The sequence below is a fragment of the Oryzias latipes genome, chromosome 14 (assembly GCF_002234675.1).
Source record: "Oryzias latipes chromosome 14, ASM223467v1".
NCBI classification, from domain to species: Eukaryota; Metazoa; Chordata; class Actinopteri; order Beloniformes; family Adrianichthyidae; genus Oryzias; species Oryzias latipes.
The window spans coordinates 20,640,245-20,659,398 of record NC_019872.2 but is presented as its reverse complement, the minus strand read 5'-3'; the positions used below and the strand labels follow the sequence as shown (position 1 = coordinate 20,659,398).

Sequence of the window (19,154 nt, the reverse complement as noted above, 5' to 3'; positions counted from 1 at the left end):
ATGTTAATGTAAAGGATTTCTTCAAACCTCAGGAGAGGCGGTTTGTCCCACATTTATTAGTGATCAAAGATTACTTTTAATCTATATAGGGTCATTGCTGCTGCACATGTCCTAAAAATCTTAAATACTATGGATAATCTCTTATTAATCGTTGGTTATCCAGTTAGTCACAGTGTACACAGCGAGATTTAACACAAAGGTCAGTTGTTTTCAGGGTTGAGGGAACGATAGCAGAAAGTCTGATTACGCTCACGCCATCACCAACAAGCAGCACGTCACTTAACCCTTTAGTGGACGGTTCAGACGGAAAGTCTTCACGCCAAAAAGGAAAACCCAAACTTTCAAATAACTTATGAGGAAATAAAAATACACTTTGGACACGATACATTATGAAAATTGTATTTATTGTTTTTAATCAAAAAATTACATTCCCCAGATTTTCATTTAGAAAAATAATCCCGTAAACAGACAACCATGACTTTGAAATAACATTTCCACAATAGAGATTAAAGTAAATGCATGAATTAAAAATGAGAGTTTTGGAAAGAAAAACTAAATATTACACAGACAATGTGAGTAAAAACCCAAATGTTTTTCTTTTGCTCCCATCAATAGGTTGGTCTCCACTAAAGGTTATTTTAAGCGTAATTTTTTGAGGATTACGGCTACCATAAAAACAAATCCATTACGAAGAAAGTCGTAAACATATGAGAAAGAAATCCTAATTTTACGAAAAAAACCAAACCAAAAATCTGTAAAATCATGAGAAATTCATAATTTTACAAGGTAAAAAAGGCATGCTTTTTTGAAAATATATGCCTCCATCCACAATCTTCTTCTGAAAAGGCAAATTATTTTCAATAACCTTATGCTTATAATAAAACAATGTTAACTGGCTAAAAGTCGTAGTATTTCCTTATTTGTGAAACCAACACTGAAGTAACCGCTTACAGTAAACAATTTCTGCTCTTTTTTGTTGTTTATGCTTTTCTTAGTAAACAGATTTTAGCCTAATAAATACAAAACTTTAATCTTGTAAATTCTCAGTACCATAAAGTATTGAGCCCTTTACTCATTATTCCATGAGTTTATTTACATAAAATCTTTACTTTTTCCTCATAATTTTATGACTTTATTCTTGTACATTTATGTTTTTTAGACTATTTTTATAACTATTTTATTCTTATAAAATAACTAATGACTTTATTCTTGTAAACTACTTTATTTTTGTATAATTAAAACTTTTTTTCCTATAATTTTCTGACTTTATTCTTGTAAAAGTATTCATTTTTTTCTTTAAAGTGTGGCCCTCATACTGTGTAATATAATGTGCACTAAGTGTGATGTGTTTGACCTGAATTCTAAGCCACATATGTTTTACGAATAGCTACTGAGAAAAGTGTTGAAGTGGTGGAGCTCCTTGAACTGGAATGTTTGGAGTTCACCGTGACAAAATCCAGTTCTACTTTACAGACGTCCTTTTTAATTCTCCGCCTATGTTAAAACTTTTGTGTTTTACTCACTGAAAAGGAGCTAAAGATGAAAGTAAACCACTTTGAATGATAGCAAACATTCAACAAGTAAAACGATCTGGATCGGAGATCTACCTGTCCGTTGCTGCTGAACTGATTCATCCAGAAGAACCAAAACTTCTTCAAATAATTGAATAAAAAGAAAAGGCAGTTGAGCAAATAGGTACATTCAGTTTCTGATGGTTCCTTCCTGTTCATGTATTTAAAAGGAGTTTTCAGTTTAAAGCCATCTGTTGGTCACTTATATTTGCTAACCAGTTTGGTCCGTTTAAACTAAACTGAATTAAAATCACCTTGAACTCTTTGGATTTTAACATTCATTAAAGTTATGTTTTTCTTTTAGCAGCACCTTAGTACATCTGCTTGTGCTTATTTAGGAATCTGCTTTAGCTTTCTTTTAAAATAAAACCAAAATCTGGATTTGGATTGAAACATTAGTTCTAGTTTAAATCCACAGCATATGTCCTCAAAGCCAAATACCAGCAACACTAATATTAACAGACCTTTAACAAATATTCTACTGACAGAAGTTGGTATAACTTTTGCTTGCATGGTTTCTGGTCTGAGTTTGTCAGAGAGAACAGGGGTACTTGGTCCAGAGTGGAAGTCTGCCTGTTTCGTTTGCCAGCCTCCAGTACCTTTCCTTCAGGACGAAGGCTGCTGCTTTGGGTTGCCTTTGCCGTGTAAAGATGCCTTTCTTGTTCCCCACAACACGCGTGACTCCTGCAGATACAAAAGGAAGTACGAAAGTACTGAAGAAGATAAAACGCAGCATCATCAAATGGTAAAAGCGTATAATTATTCAGGGCTTTTCTAGCTTCCTTGAAGGCCCAAAGCACTTTACAGTCACAGTCCCATCCACACACTGATGGGACTCCACCTCCATGGGCAGCCTATGACCACCAGGACCAACGTGGGGTTCAGTGTCTTCCCCAAGGACACAGAACCTGCACGCTTCTGACCATAGGTCGACCGCTCTACCTCTGCACCATATTAATGATGCACTTTACCAAAAATATACTAAAGTTAGGGAGATCCAAGAAAACACCCACATTATTTGACTGATTCTTTGTTGCTCTGAAACAAAAAACACAAACATGTCCTACAACCTTTGAACTATTGGTCAAAGAAACACAACTTTATTTACACTGACAAATTTCTGCCTCTCCTGATTTGTAATTACAAAGTTGGATTTCAAAGCCAAAAACAACCATTTCAGTTTGACAGGTATCTAGTAGCTTCAGAGCAAACATAGTTTTGTTTGGCTGAAGAAGCAGCATCAATGGTTTGTGTTCCCAAAGAGATAAAGGGTTTGATGAGTAAAACAAGAAATTCTGCAACATTTTATGAAAATTAAAAAACAGCTAGCTTTGATTAAAAAAAAAGATACTTTTTTAATGAGATACAATCACTTTTAGAGGACAATAAACTTTTACTTTATATAGAAAAGGTTTATCTGCTTAAAAAAAACTTAAATGAAAAGGTATTTGGGCTGTTCTGGGACCTCTCTGTGGGGAGTTTTGTATGTTCTTGTGCATGTGTGGGTGTCTCTGGGTGCTCCGGCTTTTCCCAGTCCAAACGCGTGCCTTATAGGTTGGTGAATCTAAATCTCATGAGGGTGTAAGATTATGAGTGGTCCTGTGATGGACTGGTGTAATGTCCAGCGTGTGCTACACCTTTGCCCTGAAATCTGACACTAAAGGCTTTCGTATGTTGGAATACAGCTATGAAAAAAAAAAGGAGACTTGCACCACTTCAACATTTCACACCAAGCCTCCTCCAACTGACTACATGCGCTAGTGTTGGGTAGCATCAGTCCAGTGTGAACGCTGTAGGCTAAAAGCGCGTTCAAGAATGCCCGTTTAGGGCGTTCTTGAACGCGCTAAACAGGCAATTTTAGAACATGCTTTTAGCACGTGCCTTTAGCACACTCACGAATCCGCAGATCTTCTTTTTATTCAGAGCAATAAACTGTCCTGTAGCGCACTTTAGTGTCACTCTCCTTCTCTGTGCCTTAAAACCTCCTTGATCAGTTAAACACAAGAGGGCATCTTTATCCAGAAGAGGCCGGTTTCCTCCCCCGTTCATTCATCCGGGTGATAATTATTCTCCCTGATTGTCTTCTTCAGCGTTTCAGGAGATTTTCCTGCCGTTTCTGAGTCAGCTGATGCCACTTCTTTATGCAGGGGCACAACTTTCGATTACAGCGATTCAGAAACCGGTAGAACCAGCCGTTACCCGGCCTTAAAATATTCTTTAGTAGCCGCTCCCCTATGAGGCAAAAGTCTCATACAAGCGCTTTGAGTTGTCTGAGTTTTTGTGTTGAACCGGAGGAGTCATGTGACTGGCAAAGATATCAGCAAAAACGTGAAACTGCGAATAATGGAACGCGAGTAAGTGGGGGAACACTGTATAGTTCATTGCATCTAATTAATTGATGAAAATTTGAAAATAGACCATTCATTGACGATGCACTTTATTTTTTGGTGCGCTCTATAGAGCGAAAAATGTAGCCAAATAAAGTAATCTTAACTGGAACTTAGTTAGGTGTGTTTCAGTAAAGAGCATGCTGGTTTAGAAAAACCAAAAATGAGGGTTAAAAAAGCAGCTTAGATGGAAGAGCAGAGCATATCTTATACCCGAAAACCAAGAAGGCCAGCCTGACGCTTCACGTCTCCCCCACTGCTGTCTTGGTGGGTTAAGGCACCAAAAATGTGACCCGGGTACCTTGTGTGGTCATGAAGTCGGCGAAATTCCAGATGAGTTCCCCAATGAGGTACTGCGCCCTCTTCTGATCGAACACCTTATGGTAGTTCTGCAGGACTATCTTCTGATACTCCTCGGTGAACATCACAGGAGGATCCTGGGAAAAAAAAAAAGGAAACAAACGCTTGTTACCGTGGTAACTGCCGGTTTAAAGAGTCCAAGAGATAAAGTCCAGTGGATGAGACTAATAGCTGTGCTCTCAGCTGTATGTGTGAGGTCATTCTTACAACATGGACTCCCGGCACTGCATCCGCTCCGTATTCACTCTGGATGATGGGCTTCTTGTACTTTCCATGCCAGTTCTCATACTCGGTGTTGAGCTGGATGGGGATGACCTCCAGGTGGCCTGGATCGTGGTACCAGGAGAAGTAATTGTTTATGCAAATGACGTCCACATAAGGAGCCTGGACAGAAAGGAACGAAAGAAAAATTGGTGGAGATATTTTTGAACTGACTTTTTGTTCCTCCTGTCTGATGCAGTGGCTAACACTGTTAATTCACTTTAAAATATGGCATTTCAGGTGTTAATGAACACAAAATGAAGTGGTGGCTGCAGCTTCGGGAGGCTATAGAGGAGTTGGACTCCTCGCCCTGAGGAGCCTCTGTTCTCACTGGTTATTCACCTCCACTGTTCACAATGAGGTAGGGGTGATGCTGACTCACCATTACTACAGTTTTAATTGTAAAATTAATGTGAACGTTTCAAAAAAGGGTTTTTAGCTTTAAAAATGCTTGGTTTAAAACTAACAGGAGTTATGACACATAGTTGTGATACCATTTTGGAATAAATCCTTGGAACATTACAAGTAGTTTTGTGGAGCTTTGCCTGATTTTTTAAATAAATGTTTCCTTTCACCTGCCTTTGTCTTTGTTTTGTTTTTGATTTATACATTTTATATCTATTCTATATCTATATATTTATATCTACACTTTTGATTTTTGTAATGAAACATATTTTGTGGTGAAAGGAATGATTAAATTGAATAACTTGGAACTGAGTTTTTCGTACTGTTTCAGGTCAAGCATTGCCTCAAAATAGTGTTTTAAAAGTATCAGAGCAAGAACCTGGACTACTAAGGGTTAAAGTTAGAACTATCAGATATCCGGCTGCTTGTGATGTTTGGAAAAAATATCCCAGGCAACAGGTTTATTTGCTAAAAAGTAAACATGATTAGATTGCTGACAGATAAAACTCTCTAGGGTTTTGGCAGCTTTATGATTTTTTTTTCTCTTTGACATTCACATGGTTTTTTATCTGACCCCCTCGAGGATAATGTGCTATCACACGCTGTCAGATGACGCGTTCTGACTTGCATTGATGTAGCTTCAATATTTCTTCTCTTCCCTCTCTGAGAATAGAATATAGGTAAGTAAGAATAAGGTTTCCACTAGTGTTTCAACTCAAAACATCACTGCTTTAAACGGCATCATTCATGCTCCGACTCTTACTAGTGTTTAGTCTGTGAAGTGACTGGACAAATAGAGCAAATATAATATTTTCTATGGAGTCATATTAGCAAGAATGCTAAGGAACGCTAAAACTATCTCTGTTCCATCTAAGACGGCACATTATAAAGTTTTTGTCTAAACTGTTCCAAAATGAATGCTTGTGCTTTATTTTAAACAAACTAAATAAAAACGTGTTAAAGTTTGCTTGAACTGTTTATCAGTGAATCTGAGTCGGGTTCAGACTGAAGCCGTTTATCTCCAAACGTTCTGTCATGTGAAATGAAAAACACAGGATGCTTTATTTTGGAAGATTTTACGGATACAACGCTTCTTAGACACTGAACACTTCATTGCGTGTTTTTGTTTTATTTATTTAGTGCTTTTTATCATCGCTGTTATTTATTGTATGTATCATTTAACGTACTTTGATTAATTCGTTCTATCTTTAGTTTAGTAGGACAACAATAAAAAAGGAGAAAACTGATCTTATATTTTGATGATGTTTTTTTCTTTAAATCATTAACAGTTCCCTTCAAACTGAAATTGAATTTATTTACCCGACTTCAAAAACAACCCATAAAAATAGTTTTTATTTATTAAAGGTTCCCTGCACAAAAGAATCTCAAACAGTTTGTAAGGATTCATTCTTGCAGAAATCCTTTTCTGTCTTTTGTTTTGCTGACTGAATAAAACCTTTTTCTTTTAAAAAAGTCAGTCAAATAAATGATTTGACGGACATCATATGTTTACACACAAATATTCACATCCTAACCTGACTAATTTATTTTGTTGTTTCTGCTTCACATCCTATTTTGACTTTATTAGGCTAGTACTTTTTTGTTTTTGGGGCGAAACTTTATTCTGAATTTTCTAACATCTAAACCCTATCGTCTTCATTAAAACAAGCATTTTATTTTCTCACTGTTTGGTGACTTTTCTCCTAAGCTGACAGTTGCTTGACAAACTGTGTGTCAGAAATGATGTCTTTCCATTCTCAAGTTGGGACAAATAGCAAGTTGGAACACATAAAATAATACATAATACAGAAATATGTAACAACACAGCACAACTGAGTGGAATGAGAGCTGGTGGTTCTACACTGATGGTGAAATCCAAGGGTGCTCATTAATATATCCATACATATACATATATATACACATATACACATTTATATATATGCATACATATATATAGTTGTGAACTGGGGATTTATTTACTTACTCCTTTGTCTCTTGCAAAGTTGCTGCTTGAGATAAAGGTGACAGGTCTGGTAGGATCCAGGTCTTTGGTGTGCTTTATTACAGTACTGGAAGAACAACATTTTATTTGTATAGCCCAAATTCACAACGACAGTCGTCTCTGTGGGCTTCGTATTAGTGATTAAAAAAGTTAAACATAAAATCAAAAGGATCATAAATACATAGAATTCAATAGGAAAATACTAAATTGAACTAACAAACTGACTAAGCCAAACTGGACATCCCTGCCCTTAGACCCCCCTTCATGGTAAGGAAAAACTCCTAAAAAAACGATTCCGGAAAAAACGAAGAAACCTCAGGGGTGTCCACATGAAGGAGGGATCCTCCCCCAGGACGGACAGGCGATTTACCAACTCATAGAGAAGAATTAACTTATCTAACTCTAAAATTACTTATTTAAAGTCCAGCCTGGTCATGTTCTGAGTTGTTCATCCACAGCTAGTCTTCATTTAGCTAATTACCCTCAGTGTATACAAGTGTCTGGTTTTCAGTTCCTCAGTTTCAGATCATCTGCTGTGCTGTGAATTCTTTTTGGTTCTCCTTGGTTTTGTCACGTTCAAGTTTCTTCATTAAATGTCCAAGTTTCTGCTACAAAGCCTTTGGGTCCTAAACCAGCAGTTCCTGACAGGTACACGACGTGACAACCGCTTAAAGTAGAACAGAAAGGTAGAGTTGCTTCTCATGGCGTTCTGTGTGTGTCTGCTGTGCTGCTAGGAAGGACTGATACAATTTCTAGATTCATTGAGATGCTCAAAAAGTACCAGGTTGCAGTGGATGCAATTTGTTCTTCTCACAAAGAAATAGCAATGAAGGTTTGTTTTCTCCTCTCTTCACATGAGAGAACTCAATGAAACAACTCAGTGTAAAGCAGATTTTCATAAAGGTGCAAATCAGGAAGTGTTTTAACTGACCAAGAGTCCACTGACAAAATAAAGTCAAGTCTGTGTTTAGAAACAATGCATGAACAGTTTTGTGTACAATAAGAGCAACATGTGGAGGTAAATGTGTTTCATGTCATTGCTGCTTTATATTTAATACTAACAACTTCACAGCAGTGAGTGACATGAGCTACAGTGAAATATTTTCACCTGAAGCAACATAGCAAACAGTATAACTGTTTGTCTCACTGGTTTGTGTTTCTGTGCATGGACAAGGCATATGTCTCAACGTTCAGCAGTAAGCAAATCCAAGAACAGACAGTATGAGGTAATGGGCTTGGGTGTGATTCATTGACCAATCAAAAGAGACCTGACTTAAAAGTGTGTGGGGCATTACCTGAAATAGGAAATCCAAGTTGTTGGATTAGTTTAATTCAGTGTAAGACTATATTTAAGGTTAATGTGGTTAAAAACAACACTAGGCAAAGGAAATTATGAACGATAAATGTCTTCAAAAACTAACCAAGTCACAAAAAACAAACCCCTATTAATTAATGTGTGTGCTTAAAAAAATCTCCCTCTAAAAAACCTAATTTGCTCCAAACATCTAAAGCAAGAAAGGAATCCAAACAGTTTCACCTACTTGAAATAATAATCAGCGGGTGGCATCTCTGAAGCGGGCTCATTCGCCACGGACCACATGACCACAGAGGCATGGTTTTTGTCTCTGCGCACCAGCTCCTCCATGACAATCAGATGGTGACTCAGGGAGGCGTTTCCAAAGCTGCGACTGCATTGAAGAGACACAGACACAGCGAATGAGGAACCACATCTCCTCATCTCCAACGAGAAAACCTGAGGCTTTGAAATGAACAGAATTTATTAATGAAAAATGTTTGCGGGGGCAGCAGTCTAAATACAACCGTGGTGTTTTTAATTTAGACTTTACACTTTTGTGCAATTCTGAGATGGGCTGTCTACTAATTAACAGAAGCTAAATTCAAAGATTTAAAAAAAAAATGTAAGGACACTAAAAATCTAGTTTAAGGCCATAGAAATAAAATAAAACAAATAGCTGGAGACTGACGTTTCTTGCTCTACACGTGCCATTCAATCCCCATGATCCCTATTGTGCCAAGTTTAAACATTAACATACAGTTTGCTTCTTAAATTCCCACTCCACTCTCATCTCTTGATCCTTTGTAAAAGTGTTCTCAGTGGTCTTTAATTATGGTTATGCCGTTTTTAGCAAACATAAAAAAAAATTGTGTTGTTTTCTAGGACCTAGTTTCTGCAGAGCAGCAGGAGTTCATCACAAATTCGCCTGAGTTGTGGGCAGCGGAGTAAGGCTTCACTCATTTCCCATCACCTCCTTGTTTACACAATCTCCATTTAGCCTCTAGCCACGCACAACCCCAATCTAACATTACCGGTGCAACAAAAATGGCGAGCAATATTTCAGCTATCTATCTGTAGAGTTTTGATCCAGATACCAGATCTGACGAGGAAAACAAAGACGTACACAGATCTATTTGTCTACAAGTGGATGCATCAGAATGGGGCGGAGCAGGAAGCTTGTGACCCACCAATTGTGGCACCTTTATCACATCTACAAGCTATTTATCACCACCATTTTTTTGTCTGCTCCTGGTTCACTACAATTGGAATAAAGAAATACTCATAAATGTAATTTTATCGTTACCCAAATTTTCTTTATCAATGTCCCCCACTGCTACAAGAACATGTTAAAAACACCAAAAACCCCATTTTCATCACAGCGGGTCTTTAAGGTCTTTACCACAAGCAATCTCTTTTTTCAAGCCTTTTCTCAGTAAATTTGCATTTTGCTATTTTCTGCACTAACAAGCACGAGCTACTTATCTAGGTAAGGTTAAACGATGTACAACCAGTTTTATATCGTCGTTACACATTGCATCCAGGAAATGCTTTTGTTTTTAGTGACAGTGTTTTTAGTCACGTCGTGTTGACCAGAAAAAAACTAAGACCTAGAAATTAGGACAACTTGATCCTTTTTAAAGGCCTTCTTTTGGTTAAATTGAATTTAAGACCTTTTAAAACGTTTAAGGGATCGACAGACAGTCGATCCTAGTCACTGCTAGTTAAGGCTTGAAAAAGACTTTAAGATTCAAATTCCAAAACATTTTTTTGGGATCCTCAGTGCTGCTAAGAAAAATGAAATAACAAAATGTGGTTGAAGTTAAAACTCCTCCACTCTTAGAGTCCAAACTGATAGTATTTGAGCTTTTTCCTCTAAAAGGAATACCAAAAATTTGAGAGAAAGTTGTTTAACTCGCCTTCTATCCCTGAACCCTGAAACTTTGATTTTTGTGATCATCAGAAACAATGTTTCTGAATGTTTTGCTTCACTAAAAGCCATTTGCACACACTTGTGCATCGTAGTTGCTTTTAAAACATAATAAAGGCTCTTCCATTAATTCCAGTTCTCCGAGTTGTTGCCGTGACACTTACATGTCTTTGATGCCCACCCCTGGGCTCTCATCGATCACCACAATGCCATGGCGATCACACATCTGCAGGATCTCCTCGGCGTACGGGTAGTGACTGGTGCGGAACGAGTTGGCCCCCAACCACTTCAATAAATTAAAGTCTTTAACAATCAGGGGCCAGTCTAAGCCTTTGCCTCGAATCTAAACATACAACAAAACGACAAAAGCCCGGTCAGTTTGAGGTCTCATGTTTCCTATCCAGAGCTCTGGTGGTACTCACATCTGAATCCTCGTGCTTATTGACCCCATGGAAATAAAAAGGCTTGTTGTTGATAAGAAACTGGGTGCTGGTGACGTTAACGGTGCGGATGCCAACAGGAAGAGTGTACACATCCTCGTATGTTGTTCTCCCATCAGCAGCATTGAGGCGAACCTAAACATTACAGAGCCAGTGTTAGAAAACCACAGCTAAATTAGCCTAAAAGTTGTTATCAGTTTGACTTTTAGCTGACACCAGTTTGACCAAAGTCTCTAAATGCTGACTCAGCCTTTTTCATAACACCGTCAAACACTGAGCGTCCACACCGCCATCAGGGCTCACCTCCTGAAGGCTGTCCGTCTGATTTCTAGATCTTATTAAACTTGATGTGATTATGACCCAACAGGCTACATTACTCTGGAATAGAATTGTTTTTTTAAATTAATTCTTGTTTTACTGACATTTATAGGCAGATGAAAAAAGATCAAAAACATTTTTATAGTGGGACATTTTTGACTAACTTTTATTTGAAAAATTAGATAGTCTAGTCAAAAATTAATCTGCCTTTTAATATTTGAAAGCCATGGTAAATATAAGTGGTAGTAATATTAAATTTTTTTTAAAAATATTGAATATTTTAACAATTCAAATATTTAACCCTTTACCACCAAACCTTTCGCTCCAGTGTTTACATTCTTTTGATGACCATAACTCTTCAACCGATTTTTCGATTAACATAATTAACGAATCTCCACTGAAGGGGAGAAAAGCAGCTTTGATCTGGTGACCATCCATCAGAGGCCATGCCATATATAGATGTGGAAGGCGACACCTCCAGTGTTTAAGGGTTAAAAACATGCCTAAGCATAGCTATGGTTCATTTAAAAACATAAATATTATGGCCAAACTTTTTTAATTGGGTTTTAAATTCAAGGCATATTATTGTAAAACAATAGAAACAAAGGTGTAAAATAATACAGTATTTCTAAATATCAATCCAACTAAATATGAAAGAGAGAGTGCAGCAGCTGTTGAATTCTTTCCAGGATGATCTCTGCAGGTTACAACTGGTTCACAGGATACCAGAGTTTGATTTTCCAGGAAGCGCAATGGGCAATGCCACTATGCAGAACTGCCCATCTATGTAGCCACAAGGGAACCCAAGTCTGGGTCTCCCTGTTCCTGTCCCCAGCCTGGATAAAATACAGGGTTGTGTCGGGGGGGGGGGGGGGGTACGGCGTAGAAATCTCTGCCAAACTAAATGTGTGACACAGAGGAAACTGATTCATTGTGATGACACCTGAAGGAAAAGGTGATCAGCAACTCTGCAGGTGACAAGCGGTAACTCATTCTGAGCGACTGCTCTTGCTCTGAATGCAGATTTTCCCACGGGACCCGTGTCTACAGTCGGACCTAGAGAGTAGGCCAGTGCTAAACATATGAAAGGATTTTATTACCTCTAAAATGAAAACAAAAGTAGCAGGACTGAAAATAGTCCCTAAACTGCAAAGCAAAACATCTAGATGGTGCTTCCCAGATCAAATGGCTCAGCTCACGTGACCACCTGCTGTTAGTCCAGAATGCCGCGGTACGACTGTTAACCGGTACATCCAGACGAGCACAACCCTCCAGTCCTCAGCTCACCTTACTCTTTCAACTTTCAGTTTTAAAGTTCCCTTTAAACTTTGTTTGTCTCTCCTGATGGTCTTGGTCCAGTTTACTTAACGGAGCTTTTAACCGTTCGCAGCCATTACTGAGCACATCAAACTACTTGATGTGCTCAGATCAGGTCCAAAACACGGGGGCTTTTTCCTGTGGGGGCCCCAAGTTATGAAATAATATTCCCCCAGAGCTGCACATGATAAAAGACCTAAACAGTTTTAAGCATCAACTGAAGACTTCCCTTTGAGCAAGGCATTTAATACTCAGCCGTTGGTGGCATCTTATTTACTTTTACTCGTTTTATAAAAAATTGTATCCGTCTTTTATGAATTTTACTGCTTTTTGTAATTTTATGTTAGCATTTTTAATTATTGTTCCTAATTTGCTGAACTTTTTAATTAAATTTTCTCTCACTTTTTATTGTAAAGCACTGAAAATCAGGAATCAATTAAAAGTGCTTTATAAATAAAGATTCAATCTTCTTCCTTCACTTTCAGCTTTTCCCATCAGGGGTCGCCACAGCGAAACAACCTCTCTTTCGAGGATGAGTCGCATGGTTAACTTGGCAATTTTTTACGCCGGATGCCCTTCCTGACGCAACCCTCTCAATCTATCCAGGCTTGGGACCGGCACAGAAGCAGAGAAGGGAATAGGGAGCAGCCCGGATTCGAACCCTGGTTTCCTGGCGCCGGAAACCAGCACAAGCTAAACTGGCTCCATAAATAAAGATTCATTAAACTTGGTAAATTTGCTAAGCATGAAGTGATTATAACCGGCAGACAAAAGAAATGCTGACATCTTCTGGTAAAATAAAATATAACATTTTGAAAATTCATTTTTTTGGATTCCATGGTCTAAATTCAAAACCTTCTATATGAATTTTTTTTTCATATAGAAAAAAAAAAAAAAAAATTCAGGAAACAAGAAGAATGTGTTTCAAATAATCCAGTCAAGGCTGGACTATGGTGGAATTTTCCTTGTTCTTACCATTTAATGTAGAAAAATTAAATTTGCAGATAATAGGATAATAGGGCGGTGGCGCAGTGGTTGGCGCTCTTGCTTCACAGCAAGAAGGCCCCTGGTTCAAGTCCCGGCTGGGGGACTTGAAAAATACATCAATGGGGGACCTTTCTGTGTGGAGTTTGCATGTTCTCCCCGTGTATGCGTGGGTTTTCTCCGGGATCTCCGGCTTCCTCCCACTGTCCAAAAACATGCTTCATAGGTTAATTGGCAACTCTAAATTGTCCATAGGTATGAGTGTGAGAGTGAATGGGTGTGTGGATGTTCTACCCTGCGACAGACTGGCGACCTGTCCAGGGCATCCCCTGCCTACGCCCAAGTAGCCGGGATAGGCTCCGGCAGCCCCGTGACCCCGAAAGGGACAAAGCGGTACAGAAAATGAATGAAAAGGTTTTGTGTTTCGGCCATCGATGTGTGGTTTTTATATTATTTTGCCAGTGGTGCTGGGGTCGGTGTTTTTATTTTTAAAGGTGTTGTTGTAATGAGTTTAAACACAGGCTGGACACAATCTGTGAAGATTGTTGATTTAAACATCATTGAATTTAAACATGCTATCTCAGTAAAATTTTACCCATTTTGATTTTTATATCTTGAAACAAAAGAAAGAACTAAATTAATATAAAACATATTTATAAAAGACTTGTTGCTGTTTTCAAAACAGACATTTCAGTGAGCTTTTGGAAAATGTTTTTTTAAATGAATAAATTCAAATTCAAAAATTCAAATTAATTTTTACCTTTCAGGGAAAAAAAAGAATAAATACTGACTTAAATCTGTTTCTATTGGATTAGTTCCATGCAAGCCTGAAGCCTTACCTCCATAGAGTAAAGGTAACCTGGATTCTCGTGGGTCAAGTATGGCCACCACAGTTTAACATCTTGCACTTTGAGGACTCCAAACGGCCCATTAGAAGACGCCACGCAGTGACCTTGTTTGTCCATCAAAGTGACCTTCAAAGCGGCGGTTACGGCGCCTTTCACCGACACTATATATGACACCAGCCCTGGAAACAACAGGACAAACATAGAATAAGAAACACAAAGCAGAAAACATTCATGTTGGCTTTGACCAATGTTGAAATGCTCATGAGAAACATCAGTCATCAATATGTTGCTGTGTTTTCGCAGAAATCAGCAAAAGGCAGTCAATTCGTCACATTCAGCAGTTTCTGTGTAATAAACATTCATAAATAAAAACAATTATCATTCATTTAGTGCATAGTTTTATATTGTTGTCGATTATAAATGAATTTAAGCGACAAAACAACCTGAGGAGCTACAAAGAGCTGTTTCTAGCCCCGCCCCCTCCAGTTAGAATTACCTTTTTTGTATTTAAGGAGGAAACAAGAAACTGCTGGAGCATTAAATGGTTCTTTGTGTTTTCAAAGACTTCAACATTTTATAGTTATGAATGCAGGCGTAACAGTTTTTTCCACGCCACTTTTTAGCAGTGGCACAGACCACACATGTTGCAACTTATTGTTGTGTTATTTTCCATACTGTTGTGTGAATTCTCATAAAACCAGCTTATGCCTTGAACTAGAGGGCTGCATTGGGATTGGGTCCCGCCGGGTCCCGCGGGACCCAACGCAAATCTCGCGGGATTGGGCGGTTTGAATTGTACTGTGGGCGGGAGCGGGCGGCAAAAAAAAAACTCTGTGGGATCAGTTTTGCCATGAATATCTCATGAATATATAATAGTGGACTACGTTAGGCTGTGCGGCTGTTGGAGTCTTATGTACTGAAGCTCCGTGAAGGCACCAGGTAGAGACGCCCAATGGCCACTGTCATCTAACCTGTTGTTGGGGGTGTGCAGCGCCCCGCCCCGCCTCTTAGAAATTGTGTTCTTTAAAGCCTGATACCGCGGTCGCGTATGGGCGGAGCTATCAGCTAAAGTTCTGGTCTGATCGCCGCATGGAGCGATGTGTGCATCAATGCATGGTAGACACGAAGAATGTGGAGAGATCAGGTTTATTATTTTAAAGAGTTCTGCTTGATAATCATGTTTCCATGTTTGAGTTCATAGAATCATCCCAGAGAAAGTCTCTGCTTCAACTCCCGCAGTGAAAGCTGCGTCTCAATCTGACGCCGTGTTTCCATCTCTCTGACAGAGTTTGAAGCCAAAGCCCCTCCCCCGCCTCTTTACCTGCTTTTCCTCTCTACCTGTTCACCTGTTCACATCCTCTGCAGCTTAGAGTTTTTTTCCCCGCGCTCCCAGTGTGTTCTACACAGAGAGCGCAAAATACGCTCATAGCAGGTTAACACGTTAGTTGGAACGCTCTAGCGCAACAGAAGGATGAAAGAGCTGTCAATCTATCTGGCAACACTGCGCGGGATAAGGAAGAAGCAGAGGTTTCCTGACAGGGACATGATGTCAGTTGATGAAGCAGAAAAGAACCTCAAACGAGGTTCATCGTGTTCAGATCTGCGTGCCAATGCCCCACTGAGGCGCAAAACAGCAAAAACGGGAAAAGGCTGAAGCTAAAAAAAAAAAAAAAAGTATTTTTCCGTCAGGAAAAAATTAATTCAAAGATTTTCAGCTCTGTTGAACCATTACAATGTTTTTCTTCCTGCAAATGACTTTGACCTGCATCTATCCCAGCTGGTTCAGCGCGCTTCAGGTCGTCTGTCTGCGCGCGCACACTTTTTTTTACCGAACAGGATTTGTGAAAATATATTTAATGATTATGTTGCACATTACACAAAAGAGGAATGCATGAAAAGATGAGACTGGAGGAGGGACATGAATCTCTTTAATAATATCAATAAAAATACGTGTTTTTTTCTGCGGGACGGGAGACGATACAAAATCAATGCATCTCTATTACTGTGCGGGACTAAATTCTATGAGTTTTGCGGGTGCGGGCGGGAGTGGACATACATATTGCGGGTGCGGGCGGGAGTGTAACGCATACGTTGCGGGAGCGGGCGGGATTGGTCAGAAATTTGGCGGGTGCGGGCGGGAGCGGGATGAAGAAAATAGTCCCGCGCAGGGCTCTACCTTGAACCAGGTTCATACTTTGCACGAGGTCATTGCTTTAAAAAATAAAGTTAAAGGAATGTTGAGAGGATCGTGTTTGTGCTGTTTTTCCCTTCAGAATTCGTAGGAGTGAAAAAGGTAAAATAACAAGTAGTGAATTACTTTTAAAATACATAATGAGTAAAGTAATTTGATTACGCTTGAACCCAGTAACTACAGTAAAGTACTTACTTTTACTTTTTATGTGTACATGTTCGTGTATGTGACTACATCTACTTTTTAATTCTTTATTTTTTTAATCAATTCATGTCCAATTATATTAGTTTGACGGATCAATGTATAAATGCATTTTTCTTTTGATTGTCTTTTATTTTTTTATTCTTTTCTATTGATTGTTAAAAAAAGCATTTTCATTTGAATGGGTCTATAACTGATTTGTAGCTTGCCTGTGTTGTCGGAGAAGTCGGTCACCACGGTGATGTCATCTACATAGGCTTTTGGAGTGGTGTACAGCAGCACAGGACGGTGAATGCCCGCATAGTTGAAGAAGTCAAAGTAGATGCTTTGCACAAAAAAACCATCTGGATACCTGCAGACAAAAAGGATAAGACTTACTACTTTATGTATAAGGAGAACACATCAAACAAGTCATAAACCACGCAGAACACCATTCATTTTTTTGGGGTTAGATTAAATAAAATGGAAAAAAAAACAGGAAGATTGAGCACCTGGTGCGGTCATTCATGTACTGGATGTTGCCTGGAGGCAGAGTCTGCAGGGTCAGAGTGTTGTTGACAGCAATGGTGATCCTACAAGACCCAGTTGGGTCCTTCCGGATAACATCGCTAACCTCAGCCTCAAAGGGAAGGTGGCCTCCTTCATGCTGGGTCACGCTCACGCCGTTCACCCACTGCAGACACCAATGACAGGAAATGGTTAACATAAGAAACAAGCATAGTATCTCTGATGATTCTACCACTTCTGTCATGGGTCTCACCACAACGGAATTATAGTGGGCACTTCCCACCCTGAGAACCACACGAATGGTATCATCCCGGATCCAGTGGGTCGGCACCACCAACTCCCGCTCGTACCACACCCAGCCAATGAAATCTCTGATTGCAGGGTCCTGGGTGATGTCATTGTAGCTGGCAGGAACTGGCACGTCAATCACAGGTCCAGTCTAGATAGAACATGAGGAGTAGAGAAGATAAACTAGAAACTGGGGATGCAAAGCTTCGCTCTCCACAATTCAGTTCAATCCTTGATTTTTGGGTTTTGTTTTGGTTCGATTTATGATTTGTGTTTTATGAAACAATAAAAAATGGAAAAATGAGAACAATCCTTTTTACATTTGCTAATAAGAAAAAAATGAAGAATAATATTCAGTTGGCCTGGCGTAATTCAGACAATATTAAGCTTGAGACTCCACATGTTTTTAACACGTTCAATGTAAAGATAAGTTAAAGTATGCAGAAGGGATTAAACGATTTACTTTTCCCACAATTCGGTTCAATAGTGCAACATAAATGGTTTGGTTTTAAACCAAGATTTGTGGCATCCTTAACAAAAACCCAAATCCTCATCTCCAACAAGTTCATGTTCCTTTAAATTTTTGCCAAGAAAAGTGTACTAAACACTTATTTTGGTTCAAGTTTCTTAAAAATAACTTTTGATTACTTTTTGTTTGCAAATCTTGAAACTGTTAAAATGTATTTAATTTTTTGAAGCTGTAAAAATGTCTGCTTCACTTTCTGCATTTGTAAGGATGTGAAATACTAGCGTACCTGAACGCACCATTTCCCATGACAAAGTTAAAGGTCATGAACAACATTTATAACTATTGGTGAACAGTTAATCTGAATTGTAGTCATGTTTAAGTGTTTTTATAAATAATACAATTAGTTATAAATCTGTTACACGTCTTCCTTATGGAAGCTTTAGCAGAAAACCTTTAACCCTGTCGTAAAAATAAAAGCAGAGTCCACTGCTAATAGCTGTTGTTTGCTAACACTCACCTCCTCCAAGCGTCGTTTGTACCAAGCCTCGTCGAAGCCTTGCTTCCTGCTTGGGGACCGGTCAGCCCTGAAGACCCACAGCCCGCTGAGCTCCTTCACCTCCCGTGAGGAGGACTCCCGCGGGTACAGCATGCCGCCGTCCAGCAGCAGCCCCGTGTCCAAAACGGCAAAAAGCCACAGAGCCCGAAGCACCTGCCGCTTCACGGGTAAGCACATCGTTCTATGCTTGTTTGTTTACTGAGCACGCGGTGGACTGGACCTTCGCGCGCTCCCACCTCCAGTAGTTAGGGCGCTTCTTTGGGTCACGTGACCAGCTTTGGGGAAACTTGACTTTTTCACGATGATGCCTTTAAGACTGTCGGAAATTCAATCGACAGCATGGTTAGATTAACGTTTTTTTCACCCAAAAGTTTAGTTGCAATTCAATTTAACTTTTAATGTTTAACGTTAACATTTAATGCAATGTGAAAACGTACTTAGTTTATCGGTTTATTTCAACCATTAAAAAGATATATATTTAAAAAAATTAAACATTAAATAGCAAAGCTAGTTGGGATATTTTATCAAATATTGATTGGAATTTGAAGAAAAGGAAACAAAATAAAAAATGTTGATATATCAAACCTAGTAGGAATATATTGTCAAAAACTTAATTGGAAAATGTGAAAAAGAAATGCAATTTGGAATGCATTGGAACATTTAAATATAATATTCAATCTTTAAGAGCTAATTCTGTTGTATTCAACATTTAACATTTAAATGCATTTTTAATTTTAAATGTATTTGATGTTTATTTTCAAAAGTAAGTTAAAAAAAGTAAAAGACAAATTATTATTTTTCCAGACTGAATTCTCAATTCCAATA

The 19,154-nt window shown here is 38.7% G+C and overlaps 1 protein-coding gene across 1 annotated transcript; it reads right to left on the bottom strand.

The window, feature by feature from the left end:
- Positions 1-385: 385 nt before the first annotated feature.
- On the bottom strand, positions 386-18,585 carry gusb (glucuronidase beta). Its single transcript, XM_004076601.4, has 12 exons — positions 18,291-18,585; positions 17,270-17,455; positions 17,001-17,182; positions 16,719-16,861; positions 14,109-14,296; positions 10,633-10,785; positions 10,375-10,553; positions 8,528-8,674; positions 6,969-7,053; positions 4,526-4,702; positions 4,260-4,395; positions 386-2,255 (listed from the first exon to the last, which is right to left on the bottom strand). The coding sequence occupies exons 1-12, from the start codon at positions 18,504-18,506 to the stop codon at positions 2,104-2,106; spliced, it is 1,944 nt and encodes a 647-aa protein (XP_004076649.2). The 5' UTR covers positions 18,507-18,585; the 3' UTR covers positions 386-2,103.
- Positions 18,586-19,154: the final 569 nt, after the last annotated feature.

Excerpts from the sequence above, each read along its gene's own strand:
- gusb (XM_004076601.4), bottom strand. The coding sequence starts at position 18,506 with ATGTGCTTACCCGTGAAGCGGCAGGTGCTTCGGGCTCTGTGGCTTTTT. Across the intron at positions 16,862-17,000 it reads TACATGAATGACCGCACCAG|GTATCCAGATGGTTTTTTTG; the intron begins GTGCTCAATCTT and ends TTTTGTCTGCAG. Across the intron at positions 10,786-14,108 it reads GTTACCTTTACTCTATGGAG|GTTCGCCTCAATGCTGCTGA; the intron begins GTAAGGCTTCAG and ends TGTAATGTTTAG.